Source organism: Alternaria infectoria, assembly GCF_024043175.1.
Source record: "Alternaria infectoria strain BMP 0036 chromosome Unknown scaffold_1, whole genome shotgun sequence".
In the NCBI taxonomy this organism is placed as follows: Eukaryota; Fungi; Ascomycota; class Dothideomycetes; order Pleosporales; family Pleosporaceae; genus Alternaria; species Alternaria infectoria.
The window spans coordinates 974,039-1,000,857 of NW_026250690.1; the positions used below are offsets into that span (position 1 = coordinate 974,039).

At 54.0% G+C, this 26,819-nt stretch overlaps 9 protein-coding genes across 9 annotated transcripts; 3 read left to right on the forward strand and 6 right to left on the reverse strand.

Moving 5' to 3' along the window:
- Nucleotides 1–435: 435 nt before the first annotated feature.
- Nucleotides 436–3,665, reverse strand: J4E92_000370 (uncharacterized protein; the record flags this gene model as incomplete). Its single annotated transcript, XM_051491787.1, has 3 exons — nucleotides 436–635; nucleotides 736–988; nucleotides 1,032–3,665. 3 exons carry the CDS (start codon nucleotides 3,663–3,665, stop codon nucleotides 436–438), a joined length of 3,087 nt encoding a protein of 1,028 aa, XP_051357299.1.
- A 315-nt stretch (nucleotides 3,666–3,980) lies between these two features.
- J4E92_000371 (uncharacterized protein) lies at nucleotides 3,981–11,333 on the forward strand (the record flags this gene model as incomplete). Its single annotated transcript, XM_051491788.1, has 3 exons — nucleotides 3,981–4,726; nucleotides 4,773–10,770; nucleotides 10,830–11,333. 3 exons carry the CDS (start codon nucleotides 3,981–3,983, stop codon nucleotides 11,331–11,333), a joined length of 7,248 nt encoding a protein of 2,415 aa, XP_051357300.1.
- A 793-nt stretch (nucleotides 11,334–12,126) lies between these two features.
- On the reverse strand, nucleotides 12,127–12,981 carry CBR1 (NADH-cytochrome b5 reductase; the record flags this gene model as incomplete). Its single annotated transcript, XM_051491789.1, has 1 exon — nucleotides 12,127–12,981. The coding sequence occupies one exon, from the start codon at nucleotides 12,979–12,981 to the stop codon at nucleotides 12,127–12,129; it is 855 nt and encodes a 284-aa protein (XP_051357301.1).
- Nucleotides 12,982–13,890: 909 nt separating this feature from the next.
- On the forward strand, nucleotides 13,891–15,244 carry J4E92_000373 (uncharacterized protein; the record flags this gene model as incomplete). The annotated part of the gene is made up of 5 exons (XM_051491790.1): nucleotides 13,891–13,997; nucleotides 14,054–14,199; nucleotides 14,254–14,298; nucleotides 14,363–14,868; nucleotides 14,930–15,244. 5 exons carry the CDS (start codon nucleotides 13,891–13,893, stop codon nucleotides 15,242–15,244), a joined length of 1,119 nt encoding a protein of 372 aa, XP_051357302.1.
- A 155-nt stretch (nucleotides 15,245–15,399) lies between these two features.
- J4E92_000374 (uncharacterized protein) lies at nucleotides 15,400–16,979 on the reverse strand (the record flags this gene model as incomplete). Its single annotated transcript, XM_051491791.1, has 4 exons — nucleotides 15,400–16,007; nucleotides 16,069–16,580; nucleotides 16,633–16,861; nucleotides 16,913–16,979. 4 exons carry the CDS (start codon nucleotides 16,977–16,979, stop codon nucleotides 15,400–15,402), a joined length of 1,416 nt encoding a protein of 471 aa, XP_051357303.1.
- Nucleotides 16,980–17,602: 623 nt separating this feature from the next.
- On the reverse strand, nucleotides 17,603–19,527 carry J4E92_000375 (uncharacterized protein; the record flags this gene model as incomplete). The annotated part of the gene is made up of 2 exons (XM_051491792.1): nucleotides 17,603–19,159; nucleotides 19,207–19,527. 2 exons carry the CDS (start codon nucleotides 19,525–19,527, stop codon nucleotides 17,603–17,605), a joined length of 1,878 nt encoding a protein of 625 aa, XP_051357304.1.
- Nucleotides 19,528–20,065: 538 nt separating this feature from the next.
- J4E92_000376 (uncharacterized protein) lies at nucleotides 20,066–21,864 on the reverse strand (the record flags this gene model as incomplete). Its single annotated transcript, XM_051491793.1, has 6 exons — nucleotides 20,066–20,290; nucleotides 20,343–21,077; nucleotides 21,136–21,195; nucleotides 21,245–21,257; nucleotides 21,306–21,651; nucleotides 21,750–21,864. The coding sequence occupies 6 exons, from the start codon at nucleotides 21,862–21,864 to the stop codon at nucleotides 20,066–20,068; spliced, it is 1,494 nt and encodes a 497-aa protein (XP_051357305.1).
- A 478-nt stretch (nucleotides 21,865–22,342) lies between these two features.
- On the forward strand, nucleotides 22,343–23,709 carry J4E92_000377 (uncharacterized protein; the record flags this gene model as incomplete). The annotated part of the gene is made up of 3 exons (XM_051491794.1): nucleotides 22,343–22,605; nucleotides 22,659–23,109; nucleotides 23,386–23,709. The coding sequence occupies 3 exons, from the start codon at nucleotides 22,343–22,345 to the stop codon at nucleotides 23,707–23,709; spliced, it is 1,038 nt and encodes a 345-aa protein (XP_051357306.1).
- Nucleotides 23,710–24,304: 595 nt separating this feature from the next.
- On the reverse strand, nucleotides 24,305–26,649 carry J4E92_000378 (uncharacterized protein; the record flags this gene model as incomplete). The annotated part of the gene is made up of 3 exons (XM_051491795.1): nucleotides 24,305–24,661; nucleotides 24,714–26,263; nucleotides 26,316–26,649. 3 exons carry the CDS (start codon nucleotides 26,647–26,649, stop codon nucleotides 24,305–24,307), a joined length of 2,241 nt encoding a protein of 746 aa, XP_051357307.1.
- Between the last annotated feature and the right edge of the window lie 170 nt (nucleotides 26,650–26,819).

The window sequence follows — 26,819 nt, forward strand, 5'->3', positions numbered from 1 at the left end:
ACCACCGCCCCAACCATATCCCCGCAGCTGCCACCCACCCGCTCTTCCGCCGAGATGACCGAATCTCAATTGTCCGAGCGCAGCAGCTGGCAGCAATACGTACCAGGTCAGGTTGCTAGTGGACGGGCTAGAGTGTGTCCTAGTCCCCCATGTTGCATCCAATAAAGATAGATAGTGGATCGAAGAAACGAAGACCCGAGCCGTGAACTCCACGCCAATGCAGAGAAAGGGTATCGATGCTTACAGTCGAGAGATAGAGAGTTGTTGATACGCCCCCAATGTCGCAACTTTTTTACCGATGAAGGGTACGCAAAGAGAAGCGGACTGCTGAGTGGATGTGATCAAGGTCAGTAGCAATGGAGGGAATGATGAATGAGAAGCCACCCCCACTCGCACTAGGTGCAGGCCTATAACGGAGAGGGGAGCTAAGAAGGATTACAAGTTGACGACACGGGTATCGTCGTTGAGGAATTGACGGCGATATCTCGCTATCTCCACAGCGATGCCGTTGGGGTCTTTGATGTTCTTCTGGCGAAGTTCCTTGAGCACGCCGCGGAGACCATCATTCCAGCGCTGCTTTTCCTCGGAGGTCTTGCCTGGGTTCGCTGTGCCGAGCTGGACGAGCAGTTTGTCACCTATATGATTACAAGTCAGTTTCCGCGCAGAGGTATAGCCGTCATGAATGGAAAACAAAACACAACGGAAATCAAGACAAAAACGCCTCTCCCAACGCACCAGTAATAGCAACTTCCCTAAAGTGCTGATCGGGACATTCAGGGTCGTTGCATGCGCCGCCAGCTAATTCGTACTGGCAAAGCGGCTTCTCTGGGTTGATCTGATGACTAAAAGTCAGGGACAGGAAGCCACCATTTATATCTTGAGCATAGTTGGGATGATAGCGATAGGACTTGAACATTCGCAGCGGGCTTTCGTACGGAGTAAACCTGGCTGGCTCGGGTTCTTCGTCCTGTTCGGTCACCTCAGGCACCTGGTCTGCATTAGCTAGGCCTCCGGTATGGTGGTTGACGTACAGGTCCGCCAGCGGCCGCCGAAGACGTTACCTCTGGTTGTAGCTCGGGCGCTAGATCATCAGCGATTCCAGCGTCTTGATGTAACGGGTTGTACGCTGAGATGGACTTCCCCATTTCCGGCTCTGGGGTAGACTCGTCGTCGGATTCACTATCGTCAGAGCTTTCGTCAGATGATGTAGCAATGTCCATAGCGCCATCTCCCGCCTCAGCTTGAGCAGTGGGCTCATACTGATCTGCGGTGGATTCTTCGCCGCCCTGGACATCTGGCATGTCTTCTTCGACGTCGGGTGGCTCGTAGGCTTCTTCTTCTTGCGGAGAGGCTTGCGAGCTTTCGAGTGAATACTCAGGTTTGGTCTGCACCTCCACTTCTTCTTCCACGGGTACTTCGGGGATAGCGACAGGTTCTTCTGGCTCGTATTCCGGCTCGTACTCTTCCTCTTCTTCCTCGTCTTCGTCACCTTCGGACACAGACATGTCGACTTCTCCTTCTTCTGATGGCGAGGGGGCAGTAATAGGTTGCTGGATCTCTTGGTCCACAGCAGCACTGGCCTTGGCCTTAGCCACGTCGATCGCATTTTGTACACTCGCATCAGCGTTCGATGAATCACTTTGCGTGTTTTCAATCTGGTCTTGCTGAGCTGTCGAGACAAAGGCTGGCGCCGAAGGATTTAGGGTCCTGGTGCCATTGGTAGATGAATCCTGTGGGCTAAAATGTATCTGTGATGCTGCTGGGTTGAGGGCGCCTTCTGCAGGCATGACCTGTTCTGGCAACTCAGGGGGCTCATAACTCTCCTGCTCGGACTGAACCGTATCCTGTCCAAGTCCAGGAAGTGTCATTGGTACTGAAATGTGTTGGTTTGAAGCTGAAAGTGAAACCGGTGAAGTATCCTTGATTGCGGGCTGCGATGCAGGTTGGGTTTGGTTAGATGGGGAGTTCGAATCCGAAGACTGCTCGCCTTCAATTTCATCTTTCTTGGCTCGTAATTGCGCATGAGACATGCCCTCCGTGTCGACACCCAGATCTTCCAGCTCCTTGGTCAGCTGCTCCTTGTCCTTTGCAATCCTCTCATTCTGCGCCGTGAGCTGCTCCAATTCCTTGGTCAGCTGAGCCATCCTGCTCGCGTTACTCGCAATCTCGGCATCCAGGGTAGGCAGTTTGGACTGGATCTCCGCCCGGCGAAGGCGATTTGTGTCTTTTGAATGTGACGGGAATGATACAAACTGGGTCGTGGATGTGGGAAGCGAAGCTGGAGTGGAGGCTTGGAGAGATGGCACTGGCGTGGAAGTCTTTTGGCTGGCGGAGGGTGATGTCGCGGCACTGGCCGCTGCTGCCAACCTATCCCGCTCCCGCTTTTCAGCGAGCTTCTTCTTGAGTGTCTCGCGCATGGCCACCAACTGCTTCTCTTTGTCCACTAGCTCCTTCTCGCGCGCGACCGTGTTGGGTGTTTCCGCGCCTGAGGTACCGACAGCAGCGGCCGATGGGGTTCCTGGCATCGCGCCGGAGTGGAAGTTAGGAAGGATGCCAGGAGCCTGGCGCGAATTCTGGCCTGCCTGAGGAGCGGGCTGATCGTCGTCAATGTCCATGTCGCTGCCGTTGGACTCGTCTTCGCTAACATCTATTATCATCGAATCGTCTTCCTGGTCAGCATGCGGAGACTGGCCTAGCGGCCGTGTATGAGGAGTAGAAGAATTTGGTAGAGATGCTGGCTGAGGTACAGCCGGAGCAGGTGTATTCGATGTTGAAGACGCGCCCATGAAGAGACCAGGAATGGCAGAGAAGGATGGGGTGTAGGCGGCGCTCGTGGGTGTATGCGAGCCGGGCGTGACTGGCGGCTTCTGTCTCGCCTTGATGGCTTCCAAGCGCTGCTTAATCAGCTCGGTGTTGCGCGCTCTCTGTTCGTCTGTCACAGGCGGCTTCGCAGCGGGCGGGGTCGCAGGCTGAGGCGTTTTGGTAACTGGCGCAGGAGTGGTGGGTTTGGCGGCGGCGGCCTGTTTCGCAGCCTTCGCGGCCTGAAGACGTGCTATGTAATCTTGACGATGCCCCGGAGTGCTTGGCGACGCGACAGACTTGGGCGCATCTTGCGCGACGGGAGTCACTGGCTGGACGGCGGGCGCCTTGGAGACGGCATCGTTGGCCTTGGGTGGCAGGATGGGCGCAGGCTCCGACGGCAGGTTTGCGCTCTGGTACAGGCCCCTCAGCAGCTCGGGGTCTAGCTGCTCATTGGCGAGGGCTTTGTACGAGACGTTGTTGCTGTGCAGAAGCTTGATGAAGTGCTTGGCCGCGTCGCGATCGTGCTGTAGCTTGTCCATGATCGACGGCGAACTGTCGCCTTCACTCAGCTCGCCATCTTCGCGGTCGCTGTCCGTGACTTCCTGTACGCGCTCGGGCAGTGGAGGCTGGGGAGGCAGCGACGGTGGGGGGAAGGCCATGTTGGGAAAGGGCGGCGGCGGCGGGAGGTTTGGGGCACCTGGAGGGAAGGAGCCACTCTGGAAGAGCGCCCAAAGATTGGCATCGGGCGGAGGAAAGGCAGGGAACGGGGGCTGCTGGCCGTTCTGCGCATACGGGGCGAGGTTGATGCCCGGGATGCCCGGCAGCTGCTGCATGGGCGGGGGATGCGCGTAGTTGTTTGCCATGACGCGCGGTGATGGAGGAGCGTGGGCAGTTCGTGAGATATTAGCATCGCGACAGTATCGAGAAGTGTCCGTGCATGCTCCACCCAATCACGACCCCGGCTGTTGCTAGGGGCCCCAGCGGCTGTCATTGTTTACAACAACTTTACGTGCAGCGTCTGTACCAGCAAAGCCTCCCTAGGGTTCCTTTTGCATGTCTGCACCCGCGTCCCCGCATACTACTGTACATACTGGGGCAATGTCAATCAACTAAGCCCAAATGACCCCTTCGGATACGACGACGACTGCACCACGACAACACCACCACCACTCACCACCATGAGCGCGAACGGGCCCGCGCCGAATGGCCGACCCTTCGCCCGCAACTCGCGCGGCACTCCCTTTGCCAGGAACTCGGTCTCCTCGCCGCTGCACGAGGCCGACGACTCCCCCATGGGCCACCTGCGCAACCGCTCCCTCACCAACCTCACCAGCCCGCCGCTGGGCCGCAGTGACTCGGCACGCCTGCGCTCCAACTCGAACCGCAACAGCACGCCCGTCGGCACCTTTGCCCCGCAGTTCATCTCCGAGGACGACGACGCTGCTCCGCGCCTGGGTGGCATCGTGGAAGGCGAGAACGACTTCTCCGGCAAGCGCTATGTCTGGCTTAGGGATCCCGTCACGGCCTTCGTCCGCGGATGGGTCGTCGAGGACCTGCCGGGCGGACGCATCCTCGTCCAATGCGACAATGGCACACAGCAGGACGTCGACGCCGACGCCATCGACAAGGTCAATCCGGCCAAGTTCGACAAGGCCGACGACATGGCGGAACTCACCCATCTGAACGAGCCCTCGGTCATCCACAACCTCCACATGCGATACCAGGCCGACCTGATATACACCTACTCCGGACTCTTTCTCGTCACCGTGAACCCCTACTGCCCGCTGCCCATCTACTCGCGAGAGTACATCAACATGTACCGGGGCCGGAGTAGGGAGGAGACCAAACCGCATATCTTCGCCATGGCTGATCATGCCTTCCGGAATCTCATAGAGGAAGGCACCAACCAGAGTATTCTCGTGACGTGAGTCAGCCCAACATCTAAACCAACCGTAACTGACCCCCTACAGCGGAGAATCCGGTGCTGGTAAGACGGAGAACACCAAGAAGGTCATCCAGTATCTAGCCGCTGTCGCCAACTCGGAAACCCCACGGGCAAAGTCAGGAGGCCGCCACCTCTCCAATCTATCCGAGCAGATATTACGAGCCAATCCCATCCTCGAAGCCTTCGGTAACGCGCAAACGGTGCGGAATAACAACTCGTCTCGTTTCGGAAAGTTCATCAGGATCGAATTCTCCCGCACCGGACACATCGCTGGCGCGTACATAGACTGGTATCTGTTGGAGAAGTCAAGAGTCGTGCGCCTCAACTCAAACGAGCGCAACTACCACGTCTTCTATCAGCTGCTGCGCGGCGCACAGAGCCAGATGAAGCAGGAATTCTTCTTGGACAACAAAGACACAGACGACTTTGAGTATACAAGGCATGGCAACGACGTAATTTCCGGTGTGGATGACCGAGACGAGTGGAATGGCTTGATTGAAGCTTTCCATGTCATGGGCTTTACCGACAAGGAGCAATCGGCCATCTTGAAGACGGTCGCTGCAGTCCTGCATCTCGGCAACATCCGGGCCGTCAAGGAGAGTCGGCGGGCAGACCAGGCTACACTGAATCTTGCCGCTGAGCAGCAAGCCCAGATAGTCGCCCAATTACTCGGCATCTCCGCCGATGACTTCATCAAAGCTCTGTTGCATCCCCGCGTCAAGGCCGGCAGAGAGTGGGTTGAAAAAGTTCAGACTCCCGAACAAGTCAATCTTTCCATCGATGCCCTCGCAAAGGGTATCTACGAGCGTGGCTTCGGTGATCTTGTCGACCGTATCAATCGCCAGCTCGACCAGACCGGCGGTGGTGGAGACGACTCACATTTCATCGGCGTGCTGGATATCGCCGGTTTCGAAATCTTCGACGAGAACAGTTTTGAGCAACTCTGTATCAACTACACTAATGAGAAGCTACAACAATTTTTCAACCACCACATGTTCGTTCTGGAACAAGAAGAATACGCACGCGAACAGATAGAATGGAAGTTCATTGACTTTGGCCGCGATCTTCAGCCGACAATCGACCTGATCGAGCTGCCAAACCCCATTGGTATCTTCTCCTGCCTGGACGAAGACAGTGTTATGCCCAAAGCCACCGACAAGAGCTTCACAGAGAAGCTGCATTCGTTATGGGACCGCAAGAGCACCAAATACAAGCGATCACTCCTCACTCAAGGTTTCGTCCTCACCCACTACGCTGCCGAAGTAGAGTATTCCACAGAGAACTGGCTGGAAAAGAACAAGGACCCATTGAACGACAACGTCACTCGCCTTTTGGCTGGTTCTGCCGACAAGCAAATCGCTAACCTCTTCGTTGACTGTGCCGATGCGGACGATGGCATGGGTGGAGCCCGCAGCCGTGTCAAGAAGGGCCTCTTCCGTACCGTTGCTCAACGCCACAAAGAGCAACTGTCGGTGCTCATGACCCAGCTCCACTCCACTCACCCCCATTTCGTCCGATGTATTCTTCCAAATCACAAGAAACGACCAAAGCAATTCAGCGCACCTCTTGTCCTCGACCAGTTGCGTTGCAATGGTGTTCTGGAAGGTATACGTATCGCACGTACTGGTTTCCCCAACCGACTTCCTTTCGTGGAATTCCGCCAGAGATACGAGGTACTCTGCAGAGATCTTCCGAGAGGCTATCTCGAAGGGCAGGTCGCGGCCAACATGATTCTCGAAAAGATCAACCTTGATAGGTCATTGTACCGTGTCGGAATCACAAAGGTCTTTTTCAGGGCCGGTGTCCTTGCCGAACTCGAAGATCAACGCGATGCGCTCATCCGCGATATTATGATTCGTTTCCAGTCCGCAGCTCGTGGATTTGTGCAACGTCGTCTAGCTCACAAACGTCTTTATCGAGCCGAGGCCACTCGGATCATTCAGCGCAACTTCCAGGTCTACCTTGACATGCAGTCGAACCCATGGTGGAGGCTCTTCGCCCGGATGAGGCCTATGCTTGGTGCGACACGTCAAGCAGCAGAGGTCAAGAAGCGCGACGAGATGATCCACCAGCTCGAGGAAAAGATGCAACAAGAAGCTGCCGAAAGGCAGCGGGTCGAGGACGAGCGAAGGCGCGCAGAAATGGATATCCAACGTATCCAGAAGACGCTTGAAAGCGAACGTGCGCTTGCCTTGGACAAGGAAGAGATCTTCAAGCGTCTTCAGCTCCGTGAGACTGAGCTTTCCGAAAAGCTGGCTGGTGCTATCGAAGATCAGGATCAACTCGAAGACCAGCTAGACGATCTCATGGAAGCGAAGAGGAGGACTGAGGAGGAGGTCGAACATCTGCGCAAGGAGCTGGAACAAGCAGGGCAAATCATCAGTAAGCTCGAGGGCGAAACACAAGAGCTAGAGGAGCAGAACGCGCGTCTGGATCAGCAGCTCAAAGAGCTTGAGGTCAAACAATCTCAAAGAAGCCAGGCTGAGGAGACGATGAACCAGGAAATCAAGATGCTCAAGAGCCACCTATCATTGAAGGAGCGAAAGCTCGAGGACCTCGAACATAAACTTCTCAAGACAGACCAGGACCTCGACATCAAGTTGGCAGCTTCACAGAAGGAAGTACAGGCTGGCAAGAACCAGATCAAAGAACTCCTCGATGAGAATCGGCAAATCCGTAATCAAATGGCGGATCTGTCATCGACATCGACTAGCTATGAAGATCTGATCAGACGTAAGGAAAGCGAGCTCGCGATCCTGAAGACCGACCTCAAGAACTACGAGAACGACCGCCGACTGTTTGACGATGAAAAGCGAACCCTGGCTTCCAAGCATGACGATCTCCAAAGCCGCCTCCGTGACGCAAAGGCGGAGCTGGATGCTGTACGCTCCCAAAAGCAACAGCTCGAACGTGAAGCCGCAGACGCGAAACGTTTACTTGAGGAGAAACTGTCCGAGGACGCTGAGTACAGTGAAAGTCGGAAGCTGTTGGAAGAGCAGACAGAAGCCCTCAAGGCTGAGCTCTTTGCTGTTCAAAAGGAGCTCAGTCGGGAAAGACAATCACGCGACGATGTTGAGATGCTTGGAGAGCACAAGTACGACACGCTCAAGCGCGACTACGATGCGTTGAACGAATCCAAGATCACTATTGAGAAGGAGATGTACGCTCAGCAGGACGTTCTTCGACGAGCTACGGAAACTCGCACAGCACACGAGAACGAGCGGAAAGAGTACCAGAATGAACTCCGCAGCCTTCGCGAGAAATACCTTAAGCTGGAAGAGCAGAAGTTGGATGCCGATGCTCAAGCAGAACGTGCGCAATCAAGGCTGGCTTCCGAACGGCAAGCCATCCAGCAACGCGAGCTGGAAGAAAAAGATCAACAGCTTGACCAACTCGAGGCAGAGCGTGACGACTTGGCCGAACAGGTTCACAACTTGACGCAGATGCTCGCCGACTCAGACTCGTTCAAGGAGCGCAACGACCAGCAAAAGGAGCGTCTCGAACGCGAGATAGTCACCATCAAGGGGAGACTTACAGCATCTGAGAACGACAACCGTGCACTCCTCAACAAACTTCAACAAAAGAACTTGGACATTGCGCGATCAAACTCGCGAGCTGGTGACACTCATCGTGTGAAGATCACCCAGTTGACTCACGAGAAGTCCAAGGCTGAGGAAGACAACAAGCGCCTCTACCGTCAGCTCGAAGACGCACAGCTCACGATCGCATCTTTGGAGAAGCAGAAAGAGAAGTTGTCGCTCAGCCTTGAGGACCTCAACCACGAGCTTGCAAGAGAGCATAAGACAAGTCGCAACGCAGAGCAGGCCTCCTCTACCATCAACCTACAACTCGCAGATGTCAACCGCAAGCTCGAGACTGAACGCCAGCTACGTACGCAAGCTCAAGCCAACACAAAGGCGGTTCAATCATCGCTTGACAACACCAATCAGGAATTGGAGGAATGCCATCGGCAGCTTATGCTTCTCCGCAAGGTCTTTGACCCAGACTCGGCCGATGTCGCAATCACTTACGATGCTGCGAAGCCTGACATTGTTAGGACGGTGGACATTGCCGAGCGCCTGGAAGCTGCGAACCAAGCTTTGCGCGTAGCATCAGAGCGATACTCGCGTGCTGAGGCTCAGCTTGACGAGCTCCGAGAAAGGCATGAGGGCGAGCTTCATGACATGGATGCACGACATGCCAACTCGAAGCGTGCTCTGCTAGAGGAGATGAACAGCAGCCAAGTCAATCAAGCCAATGCTCGTCAAACGCCTACACACAACCGCAAAGACAGCGAGAACAAGCGACCATTCTCCATTACGAACACCCCCACTAACCAGCGACACATCAGCAATGCTACACACGACTCCGCACGTTCTGATCGAACTGTTGACACAGTCGCGTTCAACAATCGCATGGACATGGCTGCCGAGCTTGAGATGGTGCAGAACCAGCTGCAGATGTCGGAAATGCAGAACAAACACCTTCAAGAGCAGCTTGGACGCTCGCCTGAGCGCAACGGCTGGCAGGATGATAGCCCCTCTGTTCGAAGGGTGCAGAAATTGGAGCGTGAGAACTACCGTCTGCATGACATGCTTGACGACTCTGCTACCAAGGTTTCTGCCCTTGAGCATAGCCTTCGTTCCGGCCAACTCTCCTACCAGGAAGTCCAGACGAAGTCTCACGAACAGCTGTTCGATCTCTTGACATCCCAAGAGCAATCGCGTAAATCGATTGTACAGGCTCACAACACCGCCATCAATGAACTCGCCGACGCCAAGACGGCCTTTGACGACATCAAGCAAGTCAAGCTCTCGTTAGAGTCTGAGCTCCGCGAGATGCAAGCTGAGCTCGAAGATCTCACTAACGAGCGAGAGGAAGAGCACGCCAACCATAACCAGCTTCTCCAAGAATTTGCTGATCTCCAGATCCGACTGGACAACGAGACATCGACATTGGTCGATGTACAGTCAAGCTTGAACCTGTACAAGAGCAGGGCCGACGAGTACTTCAGCAAGTTGGAACAAGCGGAGATTGCCGTATTGAGAGCATCTCGTGCTGAGCAATTCGCCAAGACTCAAGCGCGGGAAGCTGAGGAAACTTGCGCAACGATCATGGCTGAGCGGAAGGAGATGGACGGTATGGTTGAAGACTTGCAGCGAACGGTTCAACGGTACGACGAACGTGTTGAAGATCTCTCGACCGACCTACAGACAGCTCTGCAAGCCAAGAAACGACTACAGAACGAGCTCGAAGATTACAGAAGTCAGCACGCTCATGACGTCGAGGACAGCGAAACCTCGCTTGAGCAGACACGCAAGAAGTACCAGTCTGAGCTGGCATCCCTTACCCAGGAAATCGACCAGGAGCGCGAGAACGTAATCCACGTTCGCGAAGAGAATGGCCGACTACGGGAAGAGATCGAGGAGCTGAGGAACAAATGGGACGACGAGCTGCTTAACTCATCGACCTGGGCAAAGGAGAAGAGCCGTCTTGAGATGACTCTGCAAACCATCTCCAACTCGCGCGACGAAGCCGCCAACGCGCATAACGAAGCGCAATCCAAGATCGTCAGCCTGCTATCACAGGTCCGGAATTTGCGCACCAACGTCGATGACCTTGCAGCCGAGCGCGATTCTGCCATCGAAGAAAAGAAGCGTCTCGAATCGCGTCTGCAAGAAGCTGCTGATACGCTCGATGAACTCTCTCGCTCAGAGTCTCCAGCTATGCGCAATGCAGCTGCTTACGATCGTGACTTATTGGAGCTCAAGTCCGGCTTGGCACAACAGGAGGACATCACTGCTGCTGCGGTGGGCAAGATGCGCCGCGCAGAGGCCCTTGCCCAAGAGCTGCAAAAGGATATCGTAGCTGAACGGGAAGCCAATGTGAAGCTTCACAAGGACAAGGCGGCTGTCGAGAAGGGTCTGAAGGACCTGCAACTTCGCTTGGTCGATCTCGAGACAAAGGGCTACAGCGGCTCAGCTGGCAAGGACGTCCGCTTCCTCCATGGACGCATTCAAGAGGTATGTTGACTCAGATCACACTAACCCACACTATCGATTGATGCTAACTCATCCATCAGCTCGAAAAAGCGCTCGAAGACAGTGAATCCACTCGTCTCTCCGAATCGCGTAGCGTCCGCAACGTGGACCGTACGGTAAAGGACCTACAGACACAGATCGAGCGCCGCGACAAGCAAAACGCGTCTGTCATGGACGACCTCAACAAGTCGCGCGACAAGATTTCCGGCCTCCTGGCCACCATCGATGACCTCCAGTCCTCCGACTCGACGAACCAACTCGCCGCTAAGCGCGCCGAGCGCGAACTTCGCGAAGAACGAGAGAAGACCCTGCGTCTCGAGCGCGAACTTGAAGGCTGGAAGAATCTCCGCGTTGAACGCCGTAGCGCCCTCGGCGTCCCCGCAGCGCCAGCAAGTGAAGCTGGCGACACGCGCTCACGACGAGGCAGCTCTATCGGCCTCCTAATGGGCGAAATGGGCGAAGTTTCTGCAGCCGACAAAGGAAAGTACGGCGGCAGTCTACGCTCCAATCTCCGTCGTGTCAGCGGTCAGAAGGGTTTTTTGTAGTAGATGGGGTCTCTGAGGGGAGGGGAGCATGGAGATCCCGGTATCCTATCATGAAGCTGAGCCCGCCGTTGGAAGAAGAAGAGGGCTTTGCAACGAGAGTTGTTGATGACGCAGTCAGGAACTATCAGTGGCGGCGCGCTGCTGCTGTTGCCCCTGCTGCTCCTGTTACGCAAGTGGTGGAGTTGGACGAGAAGGAGTATAATACCCTGGCAAAGGTTCTGGGGAATGATACACCAGGTGGTTCACCACTTGGGGCCGATCAAATGGATGTAGAGATTACGGATGACGAGGACGAGGCTACACCCGGTGACGATGGGGATAGCGCTGTTGGCGGTATCGGCGCTGCGGGTACTGGTACTATCAAGAGGAAGAGGACGGTTCGTGTTGTAATCAGGTCGAGGGCGTTTATTTAGGCGGCTGCTGGACTGTTGTGTTACGCTGCGCTACGAGCTCTGAATACCCTGGGTCCGGTTGGCATTCGCATGGTTTTGTTGTTTTTGGCAAGGCGTTTCCGTCAGCATCATGATATCTTTTGGACGTCGACGATGAGCGCTTTGATTGTTTTACATACATGTAATTATTTTGCAATTGTTCTTCTTCTACTTTGCTATAGTAGGCTTTCATTGATTGCTAGTGAACTTTTGTAATACGAACGGGCTTCAGAACAACAACATGCACGCATAAAGTGATTCAGTGGTGTTGGGCTGGATGTTATGGTGTATTGCAATGGTATCAATTAGTCGAAGATGTCAATATCTAATTAATATATATGGCGATCCAACATCCCCAGCATCTAGAAGCAGAAGACTTGGTCCTCGAGCTTGCTGACTGGCTTTGCCTTGGCGTAACCCAGGCTCTCGGTTGCCTTCTTCATGGCCGCAACCATGGGCGGTGGTCCGCAAATGAGGATCTTAACATCGCTCGCAGGCGCGGGCAGCTTCTCCTTGATCATATCGGCAGTGACGAAACCAGTGCCACCGATCCAGTTCTCGGGTGGGTTGTTCAGAACGTAGTGGACATTGAACTTGGGGTCCTTGGCCGCTAGCGCATCCAAGTCGTCCTTGAGCAGGATATCCTCGGGGTTGACGTTGGCGAAAATGAGGTCGACGGCGGTCTTGTCACCGGAAGAGCGTCCGCGCATGATGGCCTTCGCGATCTGGAGCATGGGCGTGATACCAGTGCCACCAGCGATCATACCGAAATGCCTAACCATGTTGGGTGTGTAGACCATAGCTCCCTTGGGGCCTTTGACCTTGATTGTGTCTCCAATGTTCAAGCTCGCGACGTGCTTGGAGATGTTTCCGGTGGGGTATGACTTGATGAGCAGGTCGACATGGCCCTTGTCTTCGTCGGATGTGATCGGCGTGTACGAGCGGACGACTTCCTTGGGCTGACCGGCGATGGTAGCGGCGAGGGAGATGTGCTGGCCGATGGGAAGGCCGAGGGTATCGGTAGGACGCGGGAGGTCGAATCGGTAGATGGCGGTATTGTGCGAGAGGACAGTCTTCTCCGAGAGCTTGAAGTCCTGGAATTCCGTCGGCTTCAGCACCTTGCGGCTTCCACCGCTGCTGCTGCTGTACCAGAGGAAACCTCCTATGACAGCAGCAAAAGCTACCGCGATAGGTAGGAGCTCCATGAGTGATGGCATTGTCGGCTCACGAGGGGGGAAGGAGCAATTAAGTAAGGTAGGAAGCGGGGGGAGAGGATAAGGAAAGTGAAGAGGTGGGGAGAAGGAGAACTGACAGGGTCGCCGTGACAATTCCCCGACGACCTATCCCCCCGATTGGCTGCTGAGACGAGACTTGGCAGGGTTCAAGCGCATCATCGCATCGCATGCGCGCATTGGGGAATCGCACCCAGAATCTCTTCACTCCACCAGATGCCTACATCAATTGACCAACTTACGACAACATTTGACTGTTTGCACAGCCCCAGACTTTTACATCATAATCCTGGTTCGCATTGATGCGAGCTCAGGCGCCTTGGCACGTGATTACTGAACTTCACCCCTAAACCATCGCATCTTGCAGAGATTCAACACTATGTGGCCAGAGAGGCCCATGACGCCCTAAAATTCCCCGGAACGCGTGCGTCCATGCTAGACAGACCTTACCAAAAGCGGAAACATTACTTCCAAACAGTGCGTTTGAGCGTACCAACTGCTAGGTATACCACGCGAGAGACATGGTAGCTCGATGTCGGATGCGGGTGCTAGTTGTTCAGCGCATCCGACATGCTACATGTCAAAATAGATCACCAAGACCACGCAATGCCGACGCTAATGCTGATCAGCGAATCCCCAGTGGCTCTGTGTCTTCCGCTCCACAGACTCGGTGCAACAACGTTGAGGGAACAGCGACCGAAGCACGACTCGTGAACTAACGTGACATAAGATCTACAAGGCAGACCCGTTCAACGTCGTTTCATCGTATTCATGGAGGTTTAATCTCTGTCATATTTCGGATGCATAGACATATCGTGGAATCTCTATATAGATGGCATTTCGTTCCACAGTAGCTAATGTATCCGCCACACTCGTTTTTTGAATTTCATCATCATGCGTCTATCAGCCCTACTTTCATTAAAAATCGCTTCGCTGGGTAGCGCATTGCCTGTCAATGAGACTGCAGGTAGCTGCTCCAACCCGCGCATCAGGAAGGAGTGGTATGTGTTTCGGAGCAAAAGCTACCCGTCGGTGGCCTCTACTGACATTCTCCTAGGCGCACACTGAATGCTTCTGAACAGAACGCCTATATTGATGCCGTTCAATGTCTGAAGCGGGCACCTTCCAAGGGAACTGAAGTATTCAGCACTCTGAAGACCAGGTTTGACGACTTCGTCGCCCTACACATCAACGCTACGCGAGGTTAGTACCAAGCATTATCCACAAACATACAAGTCAGCTAACAAAGTGCGACAGGCGGTCAAGATGTCCCCTCACTCGCCAATGATCCTGAATCGGCCGGTATGTACCCTTCGTGGGACATTGCTTACCCGAACAACTCCCATACTAACTGGCCTTTCTCTAGCCAACGTCACAATCTACGGCATCCACACGGTTGGTGTCTTCCTACCTTGGCACCGCTACGCCATCTGGGTCTTCGAATCTGTGCTTCGCTCCGAATGCAATTACACTGGCGCACAACCCTACTGGGACTGGACTCTCGACAACCCGTCCACCAACGCCAATGGCTCCATCTACACCTCACCTGTGCTGAAGACTTTTGGTGGCGACGGTTCCGGCACAGATGGTTGCATCAAGGACGGCCCATTCGCTGGAAATACGTCTCTGAACATCGGGCCTGTTGAGTCCCTGGCGTCAAACCCGCGCTGCTTGACGCGTGCTGTTGACTTTGATCTGTTCAACGGAAGTACCGGCTGGGAAGACATCTACCCGGCAACCATGGAAGCAAAGAACTACTACCAGCTCCAGGCTTTCATCGATGGATTAAGTTTCGTCAAAGATGAGGACAAAATCCGTACCAACGCATTCCAGTCGCCACATGGTCTAGGACACATGTCTATTGGCGGTGACGTACGTGACCTTCTTTTATTGCAACCCTTTTCATGTCCTTCCATACTAACACCCTACTCAGATAAGCGATATCTACTCCTCCCCCAACGATCCGCTCTTCTGGCTTCACCATTGCCAGCTCGACTACATGTGGACCCTCTGGCAGAGCCGCGATCCCGCCCGCCTGACTGACATCGGCGGCCCCAGGACCATCGAAGGCTTTGGGCCCCCTGCTGACGCCGTTGAGCAGACTACACTAGACACACCGGTGTGGATGGGGTTCATGGCCGAAGACGTTGCCGTTCGTGAGGTTCTGGATACATTGAATCAAGAAGGCGAGGGCGTGCTGTGCTACAAGTATGAGGACTCACCCTCAGTAGCTGGGCGTGAATTCTAGGCTCTTGTAACTGGAAAGCTGGCACTTCTCTGTGCATTTTTTCAATCATTCTTTTCTTACATGGCGAACTGATCACGGTGTCCATACAGTTCAATTCATCATACTTCTTCGTCTCAAACATGCGCCGCGCATTCTATGGCTGCCAAATATGTCTATCAGCCCGATAAGCCTTTTTGTATCCCTTCCCCCTCCTGTTGTTCGTAGTCAACTGAGCCACCCTCGACAGGCTGCGCGTTGGCTACTTTCTCCCCAACTCCAAACTCTCTCAACACCAACCATGCCGGCCATATCGCCACACCCCACAACGCAAAATTCCAGTACACAGCTCCAACTTCAGCGAATACAGTCAGACTCGTGATACCGTAACTAACGGCCTGCCAAGCACTCTCACTCCCCCTCAACAATGCGGCATAACGAATGACCTCAGGCTCGTCTACCGCCAGCCTGCCAATAATGAAGTATAGGAACAGGTAGTTGAGTTGGAAACCAGCGGTCAGGAATATGAAGACGGCGAAAGCGCGCCCGAAGCCAGGTGACGTCCAATCATATGTCGGTTTCGAATCGCGGAACTCAGTGACGAGTATGGTGGCCCAGAGCCACCAGGCGCCTTGTAGAACGACGATGACCCAGAAGGTACTGCGTGCGCGGGTACGTAGAGGAATCTTGGTGCGGTCGAGGTATTGGCCAAGTAGGTTTCCACAGGTCACTGCGATGATACCGGAGAGGAACGACCCGAGGGCGCGGGCACGCACGGAGAACCACACTGTCTTTTGGTCAATACTGGATGCTACTTATGTTTTATGAAAGTAGGCGGTATGACTTACGAGCCAGGTAGGTGAAGAACACTGCCTCAGCGAAGACAGCCTGCCCGATCCAAAGAAGGATGAGTAAGAAGCGCTTGGTAAAAAACAGCCTCGTAATTTCCTTGATCTCGACCCATGGATTCTCTAGGATGGCCAAATTGACTTTCTTCCCATCCTTCCTCTGGACTTTACCCGGACTATTCAGGAACAATCCCACTACAGGGCCTACGCACTGCAAAGCGATGAAGATCAGATACACGGTGTACGTGACTTTGCCCGCTTGATCGCGATCCGCGTTGAGACCAAGGTTGATGGCTCCTCCAAGGATCTGGCCAGCAAGCCGGTAAGTGAGCCAATATCCAAGCGCTTTTCCTTTGTTCCAGGGTTCAGGGTACGCAATCGCGATCGCAGCTTCGGCCATCCAGAAGACTCCTGCAGAGATGCCGCACAGTGAGGATCCGAGGTAGATGAACCACTCGGTTCCGAAGCGGTTGTTCGTATAGAGTGCTGCTGCGTAGGGGGCGTAACCGATGCTGTAGTTCGCATTAGTGATGGTATGCGCTGAGATGTGGTGTGATTGCTTACGTTCCAAAAATCAGTGCTCCTTTGATCCCGACATAGTGCACGATTACGCTGCTGAAATAGCAGCTTACGACCATGAGACAGAATGTGAGCGCGTTGCCCGCGTTGACGAGATGTGGTGATTGAGCTCCGCCGGCACCGAGACTGTTCATTGCACCCCAGATACCTGGTGCGCTGAAGTTGCAGAGTCCCAAGATGGTCATGTTGAAAAACGTTGAGCGGTACCATTTGACTGCTATTTGTGAGTCTATTGTTTTTGGATATTGGATACTTTGATTCTTACCTGGATAGTCTCTCTTCTCAACTCCTTCGTCGCTGCCATATTCGATGGAGGTGTCTGAGTTGGCCATAGTCAACACTCCTGTAAAAAGGCGATACCGGATGAAAACGAGTTCTGATGCCCGTCATATTCGGCGTCTCTGACCCATTTGATAGATATAGCGACTACACGTCGCGAAAATGCTTCATACCACACTGCGTTAGTACAACTCGCCGTACAGCTACATACCCGGCACACGAAGGTACCGAGCTCCACTCGACACAAAGCCTGTGCAATTAGTGAGCCGCGTCTCCGGTATCCCCAAAACATCGTCCCAGATTCGTCGGAAAAGCTCCAGACGCGACGAGAGGCCTGACGGTATGCTGTCCCGGTCGTACCTCGGACACGGCATGATGATGGGATAGCACGCCATCTCCAAGGTACTTGACGATGCGATATGGGGCAGTCATCCTCAACGGTCGGCGTGGGTACGAAATAAGGCCTAGTGAACACTGACGAAACCGCGGTAAGAACAGTAGCGTGGTCACGCAATCTTCATCTCAGATTGTGAACCACAGTGCAAGATGTGACATTCGAAAAGAGTGCGACTTATAGCAACGAACCACGGACCTTTTGAGCGGGCCAATTTGCGAGTAAATTGTCTGCAGGCGAGCGAGTACGCACTCATCTGTTCGAACAACTCGACACGAGTATCTATGGTTTCCTCTCTGCACCCGGCACATCCCACCAGCGCTCATGAAGATCCCTCAAATCTACTTCCTGGCCAGGCGCCTTGAGATATGAGGTCAAGTCAGTCGATTCATCAAGCTCTGCCTCAGTGTACCCATTCCCAAAATAGGCGAAGCGATTGCCCTTGTGTTCGCGTTCGTACTCCCAATCTTCCCATCGTGGCTCCCGTCTAGCTATGGTAAAGTGCGCAGCTGAACCAGGCCATAAGCCGTGAATACGCTGTCCAGGAATTCCGCCGTTGTTCCAAGACGAACACTTGTCGGTCAAGACTGTGGTCGGGAAGAAAGCGTCACAGTAGTCGACAAAGTCATCCGTTGCCTCTTTCGATGGTGTTAGGGACTTGAGTCCTTGTGAAGAGACTTTGCGAAGTACTTTGGCGAAGTAAGTGATTGACGTCTCTACACCATGTGGCACTGTGCCCGAAGGGCCCGTAGCATGCGGACCGGCTAGGAAGAATAGGTTGGGGAAACCGGGTGTAGCTAGACCTAAATATGTGTAAGGAAAGCCCCATTTACCTCCGGGCTTCCATGCTTCGTGGAGATCCTCTCCGTGCGCCTTGATCGAAAATGGTGGAACGAGATCGGTGTTGGCACCGGTCGCGCAAAATATCGCATCAAACTCGAACGTTCTGCCATCGGTCGTTTCAATACCTCGAGGTGTGAAACGCTTGATAGGCGATTTGACAAGCTCCACATTCGCTTCGGTGAGAGACTCCAAGTAGCCAGGGCCCGGTGTGAGTCGTCTGCAGTGCGGGGCAAAATCTGGTATCAATCCATCGAGCAGTTCGGGCTTTTGCGCTACTCGCTTCTTCATGACATCGATGAACTGCTCTCGCATGCCCTGATTCTCGGTTGATCCACGAATCATGGCACGGAATCGTCTCCAGTATCTATCTTCAAGATCTTTCCTGAAGGCCAGATACACTCCAGGGTCTTCCAGAGCCTTGCGCTGTTCCTGCGAGTATGGCTGTGGCTCAAAAGTCCGCTCATCGCCTGCCCACGATGTCGCGATCCACGTTGGATTACGAACGAAGTGAGTGATGTGTTTTGCAATGGGCTGTAGATTTGGCACGACCTGAATACCGCTTGCGCCATTCCCAATGACAGCGACCTTCTTGCCCGTCGGATCGAACGAAACGTCCCAGTTCGACGTGTGTCTTAGATGGCCTTGGTAGTCGTTCAAGCCCGGATAATCAGGTAGCTTCCAAGAGTTGAACCGGCCAATGGCGGTGATGACGAAATCGAAGGTCTCTGTCGATGTGGTCTCATCTTTGAGGTTTCGCACTGTCACCCGCCATTCGGACTGTGCATCATCCCATTCCGCTTCGTCGACGCGGTGCCGAAGTCTGACATACTTGTAGACGTCGTGCTTCTTAGCCTGCGCCTTCCAATAGTCACGGATCTCAGCGCCTCGCGCGAATATCTCAGACCATTGCGTGTTGGGCGAGTATGTCGCTTGGTACACATGAGATGGAATGTCGCATCGTACGCCTGGGTACACGTTCTCAAGCCACGTGCCACTCTGCACGTTGTCAGCGCGATATTCCCACAACTCTTACGTGCACTTACAACATCATCGTTCTTCTCAAAGATGGTCAAGTCGATGCCCGGCACTTTCGCTGGCAGAAGAATACCTGCATTGATACCAGCTAGACCGGCACCGATGACAGCGACGCGAAGGCTTCGTACATGATCGATGTACTGCGTTGGACTCAACTGCAGCTTCGAAACGGGGTAAGAAGTTGGCAAGGCAGCGTGAGATTCATCTTGTTTGTTGCCCTCTGCTGACGCGAGATGTTCTGCGAGCTGTGCGACGCGTCGCGATGGTGTTGAACCTTGCCCCGAAACCGTTAGATTGGCCGCGGTTGATGAGATTGGGCTTGGCGTCATTATGTAAGCGGTGGTTGTCCTCGCTGTCCCTGGAATGATGCCCTCTCGTCGGACACATGCCTCTACCCATGATGACTTTAAAGCCCCGGGGTAAGCTGCCTCGCTATCATCAACTTTGTTCTCAAGCACCGATGCCGTAAGACGCTGTTAGATGCGCTATCTTTTCCCGGCCTGCAGAGCCGCCGGTCGGGCAGATGGGCAATCACGTCTTTTCTCCGCTTGCTGACGAAATCGGCTCGCAGCAATCGCGGCGGTTGTCGTGCTCGCTCCCCTGTACTGACGCGACCTTGCGCTCTAGAGAGAGAGAGACAGCAACTAGGACAGATTTGCAACACCCAAGAAGACATCGACGGCGTCGTTCCCCATTGCAGGATGCAACCCAGAGCAAGATCGCGTTATCTTGCACATCTTCAAGCTGACGCATACTGATATGGCATCTCGGTCACTTGCACCGAATCTTAGGGCGTATCGAATCTCTTAGAGCACTTGATTTTGTTCAAATACACGACATCTCAGCTTGCTTAATCGCATTTGCTTTTCACTCCGGAATGACGTGGTCCTTAGCATCGACTCCCGCCTTCCACCGATACGTCGATGCCACGTGCTCCTCAAGCGGCCCTTTCTGTCCCTTCTTCGCATAGAAGTTTTCGCGATAAGTGCCACCAGGCACAGCATAATCGTCCCAGAACAAACCCCGCTTCTTGAGCTCGGGAAGCAACAGCTCAATCATGTCCACAAACGACTGTGGAAAGACGGCGTACGCCTAGCTCGTGCATTAGAGTCAATACTACCACAATAACCGGGATACGACTCACCATGTTGAAACCGTCAACGTCGGCCTCGTCAATCCAGACTTGCAACCCATCCGCAACTTGGGTTGGGGTTCCAACAAGAATGGGACCGTTTCCACCGATGCTCACGTGCTCCGCGACTGTATGCTTCGTCCATTTGGAGGTTCCAGGGGAGAACCGAGCGTAGCCTTCGACAGTAGACCGCACAGCGTTGCTCTCGACGTGACGCAGTTCCTCATCGTCTCCGTATTTTCCGAGATCAATGCCAGTCCAACCACAGAACAGCGACAACGCTCCTTCCAAGGACGCATATTTGCGGTAATCGGCAAGCTTGGCCTGGGCCTCTTCTTCGGTTCGACCGATGATGGGTGTTACAAGGGCAAGAAACTTGATGTTCTTCCCTTCCCGACCGAACTGCGAAGAGGCAATGTGTCGGATTTCTGCGATGTTTTTCGCACAGACCTCGGGCGCATGGGCGGAGACGAATATTGCTTCCGCATTTTGTGCTGCAAATGTCTTTCCTGCCTTCGACGCACCCGCCTGGAGGATGAGAGGCGTACGTTGCGGGCTTGGCTGGCATATGTGAGGGCCAGGCACGTTGAAGTACTTTCCCTCGTGGTTGATCTCGCGCACCCGATCGGGTACCGTGTATACACCACTCTTCCGGTCCAGTACGACTGCATCATCTCTCCAAGAAGACTCTAGCAGTTTATACATGACCTTCACATATTCCTCAGCCTGCGCATAGCGCTCGTCATGCTGAAGTATATCAGCAAAGTCTCTAGCCAAGCCAAGCCGAGGTACACGAAAAACTAACCGGCAGTTGCTCCTTCATACCCATGTTACGCGCAGCCGAGTCTAGATAGCTGGTCACAATCTGTAAAGGTCATTATCCATGCAGCGATCGAGGAAGCGAATACCCTCACATTCCAACCAAGCCTAGATCAATTCAGTCCCTGAGCCAGATAAGGATAACAGATGTCTCACCTTCCCTTCGAAAGATGATCGACCGTCGATAATCTCCGAGCAAGGTGGTACGGTTGTTCGTATGTTGTCGAGACAGTCACGCCGAATCCGATGCTCTTGGTGACTGCTGCCATGGCACTCACAATGGCCAAAGGCTCATTGACTGGCCATTGCGCGCCTGAGATTTTTGCAGCATCAAGATTGCCATTGTAGACATCATATCCACCGAGCACGTCGGCTACGAAGATACCATGAATTTTGGCATTTTCAAGCAGCTTCGCAAGCTCTACCCAGTGCTCGATGTTGTTGAACTCATGCGAACGGTCATCAGGATGTCTCCACAGGCCTGGTGACTGGTGGCCACTGCCTATTGGAGGCTAATTGTTAGCTATCGTCAAGTTGCTCGATCGACTTGCTGCTCTCCCATGTAGATTGGCTTTATGAGGGGGCGTCACGTGAACTTACACATCTCAACGAAGGCATTGATGATCAGCTTCTTCTTGCCTTTCGCTGTCGCATCAATCTTTCGCCTCGCATTCTTCGAATTTGCAACTCCATTCTCTCGGTTTCGCTTCGCCATGGTAGGAATCAATGGTTGTTTCGCAAAGTATCGAATGGTATCGTGCGGAAGAAGTTCGTGGTTCTGGAGGTCGGATGATGTGCTTTGAGCGCTCTCAAACGCAATCGCTTAGGTATCTGCGGGATGCGTCATCACGTCAACTCCGAGGTATCACTATATGTTTGTCTCCGATGTAGGCCCTTCTATCTACGCTACGCGACGGTAAGTTGAGGCGGTAAATTGATAGTCTGCCGACTACGCGTATTGTGCCATCTTAATCCACAATGACAACAGTTATTCGCGCATCTAGAGAGTCCTTATTGTAGACTTGCAGATCGCATCTAACCTACTTGAGTAATCTAAATGCGCATTCCCGGAGAGGTCGCAAACAGAAACCCGAAAGTTGGCGATCAGAAGCCAGTTGAGGAGTTGCATTGAAGGAGAATCAACCTCAACGCAAAAGGCACACACCTGAGCAACCTGAATTTCAATCCTCATGATGTTACAAGTCAAGCGGACTCGTAGTATCACAGCAGCGTCTTCAAAAGAGACAATATCGAAAAGGCGTAAAACAATCGAACAGGTTCAGCAAAAGGGCAAAGAAGAGACGCTTCCCAGGGTACAACCAGCATTGAAACTCCATGCTATACGCCAACCATACGAAGTCTCCGCCGACCACCCTCTACCCAGCATCCAACACGACAGCGAGCTCTTAGTAAAAGTGCAAGCTGTAGGCCTCAACCCAATCGACTGGAAAGCACCGTACGAACCGACCACCCAGCCCCATGCCCACATATCAACTAACATCCCTCCAGCGACTACAACTTCGGCATCCCAACCCTCCCCTACATTTCCGGCCGCGAATACAGCGGCACAGTTCTCCTCACCCCAATAACAACCTCGTCTCGCATCCAAAAAGGCGACCGCGTCCTCGTCCCCTCAACCGACTACCGCGACCCACGCAAAGCCGCATACCAACACTACAGCATCGCATCCACTTTCAACACCATTCGCCTGCCTCCCAACCTCTCCCTCAATTCAGGCAGTATCCTAGGCGTAGCTTTTGTCTCCGCCGCCCTCACACTAGGGATATGTCTAGGGCTCGATTTCTCCAGTGTAGAAAACGGACCTGATGTCCTCGGTATTGTACGAAGTCTGGATCCGGAGGGTATACCTAGTGACATACGACAAGAATGTTTCCATAGTATTGACGTCAAAGAACGTATCAAGGCCGGAGACCACCTGGTTATATGGGGTGCAGGATCGGTATGCGCGTTTGTCACGATGCAGATAGCACGATTAGCCGGGGTGAAAGTCATAGCAGTTGTCGATGCCGTAAAACACGGTCCCAGACTTCTGGCCTCGGAGGCAGCGCGACCGGATTATCTCGTTGACGCGCACGACGCAGGGAGAGCGGTAGAAGTCATCCGCACATATACGGGGAAGACAGGCGCGCGCTTTGGCTTCGACACGCTGGGTAGAGAAACAGCGGGGCACTTGATGAGCGCTCTTTCACATCCTACTTTTTCATCGTCATCACAGGCCAAACTGCCGACTCAGCCATCGACACCGCATATCTCCGTTCCAGCGGGGCAGAGAGCTCATCTCGTGGGCTTGACGGGTCTGCCAAAGGATGACGTGCCGAAAGACGTTGTGCTGCACAGTGTGCCGATCAAGCTTTACCACGAAGTGCCACAAGTGGGCGAGGCGCTCAGTGCGTGGTGCGAACGGCTGCTGGCCAAGGGAACGTTGGTACCGCCGGAGGTTGTGGGTACGGTTGAGGGGTTGGAAGGGGTGAATGCGGGGTTAGATCGGATGAGGCGACGGGAGGTCAGTGGTGGGAGATTAGTTGCTGTTTTGAGCTAGAGTGAGGTGAAGAAAAAGGGAAGAAAGGTTATTCCATGCCAAGTCTTGAGATAGATGAACATGTGTGTAGAGGTAAGGATATCCCAATGCATTTTGATATATAGTACAAGTCGCAAATCTCCATCTCGCCTTTTGTCGCACAAGACTAGACGATAAGTCTGCGCAAAAAGCGGTAGTGGTCATCCAAGGTATTGGTCATTCGTAGTCGTCGTTGTTACAAACTACGCCAATGTAATCCCCTTCGCTGCGCCAGCCCAACTAGGCAGCGTCAATGCCAGCAAAACAAAGCACCGCAACGCCTCTCCAAAATGCATGATGATTATGCCAAAAGCCATCAAGTTGTGGCTGCGTTTTTGCTACGCCCCTCCCCCAATGCGCCCATGATGCAAAGTCCAAGTCCATGATGATGGGTATAGAGAAAGAGAAGAAAAAGGCAAACGTGGAAACCTAGAAAGGGGTATGCGCTAAAAGACAAGGCTGATGAAGATGAAGATGATTGCTGCGTTGTCGTAGGGATAAAGAAGTCATTTCGGGTATTGAGCTACGCGGTTCGTGACAAAGGGTTTTGTTCAAAAAGGCCACAGGCGCAGCAACGTTAATGTTCGTCTTCGCTGCTCCATGCGCCGTCGTCTTCTTGATCGATACTTTCCATGACTTCCTTGATGACGCCGTGGCTCTTCGGGTCCAGATTCATGGCTATCGTGAGGTGGCGGATGGCGCTCGCGCGGTCTCGCAACTTCTTGTAACACCTACCTAGCAGGAAATGTATGTTGGGGTCGTCTGGAGCAGCGTCTTTCAAGTAGAGAAGCTCGTGTAGGGCCTCTTGCGGCGCGTTCAACTTCAGCAGGACTTGCGATTTGCGGAAGCGTGCCATGACGGAGCGTGGTTCGATCTTGATCGCGTTTTCGAACTGCAGCAATGCGGGTTCAGTCTTCTTCATGCGGTCCAGAACCTGCGTACTCATGTTAGTATTCGACAGACAAATAAGGGTAATAATGACTTACCAAGCCTATCCGAACAAGGAGCATTGCGTTGTTCTGGTTGATCTCCGCCGCTGCCCGATAGTGCTTCTCAGCCACTTCGTACTTGCCCAGACGCTCGTAGACGTTTCCAAGACCGTACCAACCGTTGTAGTGCCTGTTATCGGCACTAATGGCGTTGCGATAAGCCGCCATGGCTTTATCAAACTCCTCATTTGCGACATGCTCATGACCTTGGAGGGTGAAAGCATAGGCGAACTTTGGATCCAGCTGGGTAGCTCGAGCGAAGCATTTGACAGCTTCATCATGCTGCCCGTTTATAGAGCTTGCATTACCCAGTGCACACCAAGCTTGTGGAGAGAGACGATCTTGGTCCATCAGCGTGTGTGCAAGATGACCCAAGGCCACCTCGTCCCTGAGCTGCCAGAGCGTATTGGAATACACTTCCATATGCTCGGAGGAAGCAGGTGCCAGTTCTCGTATCTTTCGAAACGTGCTGGCTGCGTCTGTGTAATGTGTGCGCTCATAATGGGCCTTGCCGATCTGCGCCAGGACCCACGGTGTTTCCCGCTGTGACTTGGGCACGAGTCCAAATGCCTCAAGTGCCTTTGATGCATCATAGCGACTCAGGTGCCTGTATCCAGAAGCTATCTTGAGGAGCAGGTCCAGTAGCCAGCTCAAGACATCTCGGTCCCGTGAAGTATCTGCGGGCGGACCCATTCTGGGGGGCGGTGCGACAGTTGTCTCCGCCACGCTCCGTGGTCTCTCCGGCTTCGTGGGCTCAGAGTTGTCGAGATGCGGTTTTCTGTTGCCACTAACAACTCTGCCCACAGTCGAACCTGTCCCTGAGCGTGGCTTGGGAGCTGCCGCCCTTGCTTTCCGTAGCTCGCGCCGCTCTTTCGACTCGAGGTCTCTGCTTGAGGTGCCGCCTGGTCTGCTACTTGAAGGCCGAATCTGAGTGATGGAGTTCAGCAGCCGCACACTGCGCCGTGGGGGAGCTGCTGTAGGATCGAAGGGTTGCGATTGTTGTTGTGATTGGGAGTGAGGTTGCTGCGGTGCTTGTGAGTGGGGCTGTGGCTGCTGCAGAGAATGGCCAGATACGGTTCTCTTATGTCCGTTCTGGTATACGGGCCGCGGAATGTCCGTCTGATCACTCTCGGGGTTCGTCTTGGTACGGGCTCTTGATGTTATGGGGCGCATTTGGACTGGGCCGCCAGCCTCACCCATCATGGCGTGCTCGTCGTGTACGTTTTGGCCGTTGACAAAGGGGTTTTCGACGTCGTTGTATGAAGGCGGCTGCGCGCTGCGGCCATTCATTCTAGGCTGGAGGTTGTATGAGGAGGCGGGAGGGAGCATGTCGGGCGTAATTTTGAAGATGTTGTGAGGGCGTACGACGGCGCCAATGTCGCAGAGACCGGTGAAGGCATCCCACATGAAGGAGTTGATCTTGAGCGCGGCGACAAAGTGTTCAATGGCCTTTTTGGAGTCGCCGTGGGCTGCATACAGCTTTCCCAGCATGCAGTAGCAGGCGGCGGCGTCGGGCACGTGGCGTCGTGAGGTCTCGGAATGCTTGTCTGTGACGAAGGTCAATACAGGTCACCAGTGTTTACTCCTATAGATACTCACTCCAGTGGTTGCGCCCTGCCCAGGAACTGCGCATTTTCTCCAGCGCCTGGGCTCCCTGCTCGTAGCGGCCGAGGGCGAGACAGGCCTGGGCAAAGACGTAGGCGCATCCTAGATGCTGGGTGTGGTTGCCCTTGGTCCGCGCATCGTCCAGGGCTTGCTTGTATCTTCCCAGACGGAGGTTGCACAGGGCAAGTAGGTGCGCGGCATCGTGGCTGCGAGGATCGAGGGCGTGCAGGCGGCCGGCAAAGAACAGGGCGTTTTCAGCGAAGCCGTTGTCTAGGTGGTAGTATACGATCTGGCGCAGCTGGGCATTTACGCCTGGAGGTGCTGACATGCTTGCTGGGCGGCGGCGGAGACAGGGCGGAGACTCAAGGTAATGCGCTCATAGTCGGGGCGGCGTTGGCTGGAGCGGCGGCGGTGGTGATGTTGCGGGCAGGCGGGTGGACGCGGTCAAGGTGTAGGTTTACGCGCTACGAGTGCCAAGACATGTAACAAAACAATGTC